This window comes from Chlorella variabilis, assembly GCF_000147415.1.
Source record: "Chlorella variabilis unplaced genomic scaffold CHLNCscaffold_5, whole genome shotgun sequence".
Taxonomy (NCBI): Eukaryota; Viridiplantae; Chlorophyta; class Trebouxiophyceae; order Chlorellales; family Chlorellaceae; genus Chlorella; species Chlorella variabilis.
In genome coordinates this window covers 572,527-577,536 of record NW_005435083.1, presented here as the reverse complement: position 1 = coordinate 577,536, position 5,010 = coordinate 572,527, and the positions used below count along the sequence as shown (strand labels likewise).

Here is a 5,010-nt window from a genome sequence, read left to right as displayed (position 1 = left end):
CGGAGCCGCCGCTGCCCGCGCTGCCGGCGCGCTGTGTTGCATGGGCGCCGCCTGCGGTTGCGACAGGGCCATGCCGGCCATGCGCTGCACAAAGTCGTGCTGGTGCTGCATGGCGTAGCCTGCAGGGCGGGGGGTGCTGGGGGCCAGGGGAGGGGGCTGTTGGGGGCCGGCTGAAGCGGGGCAGGAGGCGCCGGCACAAGGCGGGGTGCAGGGTGAGGTGAGCGCTCCGCGAGGCGGGGAGGTGGGTGGGCACGTGGCACGCGGGGTGGGAGCCGACACCGCGGCAGCAGCAGCTGAGCATGCACGCCAGCGGCACCCACCCGCGTGCGCCATGCCATACTCGCCGCTGTGGTGCACTATGGGCGGCGGCGGCGGCAGGTACATCATGCCTGGAGGGCTCCCCGCCATGCCTGCACAGCGCCAGGCATGCACAGCAGTGTTCAGGGGTGACCAGGATGAGTCTGTGGCGTGTGCAGGTGGCGAGATGCCGGAATATGCCGCGGCCTGGGCCCACGGCAGCATCATGGCCGGTATGGTGCACACGTATGCGGGGGGTGCATGCCGGTGCTGCCATGCTGCTGTTCACAGCCGTGCACACCTGGCGGGCTGCTGCCATAGGGCGGGCTGCCGCCATAGGGTGGGCTGCTGCCATAGGGTGGCGGGCTGCCACCGTACATGTGGCGGCTGGTGGGGCTGCCAGGGTCGGCCATGGCGTGCAGAGGCACGCTGATGAAGCCGGTGGGAAGCGGCGGGGAGCCTCCGTTGGGGAACACTGCAGGGGCAGGGCGGGGGCGGGGGAAGCCGCAGTCGGCAGGGCAGGCACGGCAGGCGGTGGGCGGCGAGGCCGGCATGGTGCCGCGGCAGCGCACCGGCGGGCGGCGAGGCGGATCGCTCCATGGGTCCATCGGCGAGGTGTGGAGGTGGATAGACGTGGTACACAGGGTAGGGCGCACCCCAGCCGTAGGTGGGCACCATGCCTGCGGCAGCGGCGCAGGAGGCAGCAGAGGTGACTGAGCCGAGCGGCCCCCTGCGCAGCAGCGCGCGCCTCCGTGGCAAGGCATCTCAAACCCCAGCCTCCCCACCAACGCGCACCTGGGTGGGCCATCACAGGCAGGGGCGGCGAGGCGCTTCCGGAGCGGTGCAGGCTGCCGCTGCTGCTGCTGCGCTGGCGAGACAGGCCCGCGCGGGGGGCGGGCGCCGGGATGACGTCCCGCCCGTTGGCCTCCCCGCCGCCACCGTGCTCAGGCTCCTCCTGCCGCGGCAGCTCCATCGCGGGGATGCCCTGATGGACAAGCGGGGACGGGTGGCGGGAGAATGGGCCCCAAAGCAGGAAGGAACTCGCCAGCAACATTGTTCGGGTGATCGGCCGCTGACCGCGGGCTGGCAGCGCAGCAGCAGCAAAGGCAATTCGCATGTGGCAATGCTTTAGGGCTGGTGGAGACCCTGCAAGTCCCTGCGCGCACCTCTGGCAGCGGCTGGGAGCACTGCGCCTCGCTGTCCGGGCTACTGCACCGCTGGACGGGAGAGTCCCCTGCCTCCGACTCGCCGCTCTCTGACCTGCTCACGAAACTGATCGCAGCCGGGTTCAGCGGGCTAGGGGCTCCCACTGCTGCCGCCATAGCCATGCGCGGGCAGGCGGGGGGAGGGTGGGCGTCTCTGTGGGGCCGACGGTCTGCAATCAAACATGGGCGCGGCTCAAGCGTTTGTTTGCTTTCAGGCTCTTCGCTCTAGGAGAATATGCTGGCACCGCTCAGCGTGACATGACTCGCGCTCTCCCGGTCCTCCTCGCCATCATGGCGCCTCGAAGGAAATGCGCAATCCTCGTATCATCGAGGCCACCCGTGCAGTGCCCTCTTTTTGTCTGTCACCACCTGTCCATGCCATGCATGCCGCTGCCGCCGCCTGGCTTCACACACCAGTCACGACGGCCGCCTGCTGGTCGCCTGGCTACCACCTGCCGCCCGTAGCTTCTGCTGGCAAGATCAACACAAGATTTGCAGGCGAGATGCTGCAAGACAAGGAGGGTTGGCTCAGTCCAGCTTGGCGAATACCCGAACATAGTCCACAGCCATCGTGGCTGGGAAGGTGGTGGTGGCATCGGGGGGCCCGGGCCACTCGCCGCCCACAGCCAGGTTGAGGATCATGGCAAAGGGCTGGTCAAATGGGGCGGGCCACTCCGCGTCACTGCTGGTCCACCAGCCAGCAAACTCCTCGCGCTGCTTGCCGTCGATCCCCACTGCGGGCAGCAGGGCGCAGCAGCGGGGCACCCAGCGATGAGCACAAGTTCCCTAGCAGGGACGCTGCAGCCATGCAGGTGCGTCAGCAGGCCGCCTGCCGAGTCAAAATATTCCACGGCTGGCTACAGGACAGGGCTCCACGCCCCTGCCGCTTACTCCTGATAAAGTCTTCCTCCCAGTCGCAGGCAAACACATGGAAGCCGTCGGAGAAGGCCTCCCCGCCATCCAGCTTGCTGTCCACTGTGCTCTTCTCGTTGTCGGGCCCTGCGCCAGCACGGCGTGCACAGCATTGGCATGCGTTGAGCACAGCACACGCAGCATGGGACCAGCGGGCCATACGTTTGCTGCACACCCGCCCAGCCCGGCGCGCGCTCCTCACATGCGCCGCCATAGTGCAGCCCCTGCACCACCGTCTTCTGGTCGTTGATGGAACCCAGGATGTCGATCTGCAGGGGAGTGTGGATGCACTTGAGAACAGGGCTGCGTCTACCAGCACTCCCCAGGACACAAGCTGGTTCCGCCTTGCGGTGACGAGCACATCCCCATGGGGATCCATGCCGCTCGTTGCCGGCTGCCCCACACATGGCTCGTCGACAGCTGGCCGTCCGTGCGGGCCATGGGCGCAGCGTGCTGGCCCTGCCGCTCACCTCCCCGCTCGCCGGCCATGCGCCATACTTGGTGGCGTTGACCGGCTGCAAGGGGCTTGCAATGCCATGGGTCAAAGGTATGCCTGGAAAGGAAGGCAGCCTCCGCAGCAGCTCCACCACTAAGGCTCCCTGCCACCTCCAAAACGTTTGTTGCACAAACAACACAGGCAACGAATCGCCCTGCCCAGCCCTCACCTGCATCCAGAATGCCGACCACAGGCCGGGCCCGCCCTTGGGCACCTGAATCCTGGTTTCAATGCGCAACCGCTTCACCGTCTTGCCGTCGGGCAGCTGCATGGTTGGGGGGAGCAGCAGCGGCAGAAGCTTGCCGGAGAGCAGATTCCTGGCTCAGATGCCATGAGCAGTCTGAAGGTTCCTGCTGTTGAGGGCCTGCGGCGGGCGGCCAGAGCCCATCCTTGCTGCTGCCGCACCTTCACCCCTGGGAAGCCAGAGCCCACCGACTTGATGCGGCCAGAAGTGTACGCCTGCCCATTCTACAGGGTGGCGGCACGTGGAAATGCCAGGGTTGTGCAGGCGGCAGACAGCGGGATCCGTGATGGCAGGCCACCTCACCTGGAGCGCCGTGATGTATAGGCTGCCGTTGGCCACCCGGACATTGTCCGCCATGTAGGTCTGCATGCAACAGGCAGCCCCATACGACTAGAGTGGGTCGAGTGCACAAGGGGCGAGCGCCTGCGGCCAGCAGCGGCACGGCGGCGCGCGTGCGCCCACCTGGAGACCTTCATTGCCCTGCTGGCCCTGGTCTGCCGCAGTGCTGGTGAACATCTGCCATTTGCTGGTGTTGAGGCTGGTGCCATCGAACTCGTCCCCCCACAGCAGGCGATCAAAGTCTTTCGGCACAGCCACCGGGGGCGAGGGCGGCTCGGCGGCAGGCGGCGACGCCTGGGTTGGGGCGGCGGTTGGAGCCGCTGCCAGGGGCGCCAGCGTAGCAGGTGTGCCCGCGGAAGCAGGCAGCGTGGTGGGCACCGCGGAGGGGGGTGCCAAGGGCTTGGTAGCCGGTGCAGTGGAGGTGGCTGGGCTGCTGGGGCTGGGGCCGCCGCCGCTGCTGCTGCTGCTGCTGCTGTTGCTGCTACTGCCAATGACCTGAGTCACGACCACCGCAATGGCAGCCCCGGAGCAGGCCACCAGCACCACGGCTGCAATCCACACCGCCACCTTGCTTGCCCACCACGGCTGCGCCTGACAGGCTGCGGTGGCCCTGGCCGCCGCCGCCGCTTCGACGTCCGTCCACGCCTTGCGCGAGACGGGGTTGGACACTGAGACGTGGGCCGATGGAGGCCTGGGTGGCATGGGAGGTCGCCCGTGGGCGTGCATGGTTGCTCGAGCACCAGTTGCAACTGTCACGGGCTGTCTGGCCCTCGCTGGCTGGCCCCACGAGGTGGACAATGATTCTGATCAGAGGCTACAGGCTGGTTCGGACCCCAACTCGAGCCGAGAACAACCTACAGGATTAACAGAGAACTTGCCAGGCTGGCGGCGGCGGTGCTCCGGCGGGGCTGAAACGAATTGCATTTGCGGGATGCCCCCAGCTGTACGCGTCGAGTGATCACGCTGCGACTACACATGAGTTCCCCTGCAGCACGAGTGTATCGGCTGCCGCCGCCATCGGGCTGCTGCAGCTGCCGACAGGCAAGGATGCAGCATCACATTAAATGTGGTGGTAGAAGTGCAATGGATGTTCGCCAGGGCCACAGCACTCAAAATTCTCGAGGGAACCACATGAAAATGGTCCGCTGGTCAAAGGTGCAGCGGGCGGGTGCACACACGGCATAGGAGCAAAACTGCGAGGCCGAGAGTGCAGGTGACGGCGGGGCATAGCTCTCAGAGGAGGCTCAACAGCAGCGGTGCATCGGACATGGTACTGGCCGCGCAGTGCAGGCACTGATGCGGCCCGCGCCGCTTCACTTGTCCTTCTTCTCCTCCCCCTCCGACTCCGCCTCAATCTCCTCTGCGGGTTTGCTCTTGGCCTTGCCCGCTGTACGCGCCTTGGCCGCCGCCGCCGCGCTGCCGTTGCTGCCGCCCGCCGCCTGCTGCCCATCCTGCGCGCCATCCTCCTCCTCCTTCTCCTCCTCCTCCTCCTCCTCCCCGTCGGCCTTGTCCTCCGA

The 5,010-nt window shown here is 67.2% G+C and overlaps 3 protein-coding genes across 3 annotated transcripts in view; all 3 read right to left on the bottom strand.

The window, feature by feature from the left end:
• The window catches only part of CHLNCDRAFT_142855 (hypothetical protein), a gene marked incomplete at both ends in the record, with an annotated part of 5,838 nt that extends 4,219 nt beyond the window's left edge, over window positions 1–1,619 (bottom strand). Inside the window, 5 exons of the mRNA XM_005849455.1 lie at window positions 321–410; window positions 599–772; window positions 870–977; window positions 1,093–1,282; window positions 1,464–1,619. Coding sequence (XP_005849517.1) covers window positions 321–410; window positions 599–772; window positions 870–977; window positions 1,093–1,282; window positions 1,464–1,619 — 718 coding nt within the window. The remainder of the gene's footprint in view (window positions 1–320; window positions 411–598; window positions 773–869; window positions 978–1,092; window positions 1,283–1,463) is intronic.
• A 411-nt stretch (window positions 1,620–2,030) lies between these two features.
• CHLNCDRAFT_142854 (hypothetical protein) lies at window positions 2,031–4,195 on the bottom strand (the record flags this gene model as incomplete). Its single annotated transcript, XM_005849454.1, has 8 exons — window positions 2,031–2,236; window positions 2,394–2,501; window positions 2,617–2,683; window positions 2,885–2,929; window positions 3,080–3,175; window positions 3,316–3,378; window positions 3,458–3,517; window positions 3,617–4,195. 8 exons carry the CDS (start codon window positions 4,193–4,195, stop codon window positions 2,031–2,033), a joined length of 1,224 nt encoding a protein of 407 aa, XP_005849516.1.
• A 611-nt stretch (window positions 4,196–4,806) lies between these two features.
• The window catches only part of CHLNCDRAFT_142853 (hypothetical protein), a gene marked incomplete at both ends in the record, with an annotated part of 4,271 nt that continues 4,067 nt past the window's right edge, over window positions 4,807–5,010 (bottom strand). Inside the window, one exon of the mRNA XM_005849453.1 lies at window positions 4,807–5,004. Within this exon, the coding sequence (XP_005849515.1) occupies window positions 4,807–5,004 (198 nt within the window). The remainder of the gene's footprint in view (window positions 5,005–5,010) is intronic.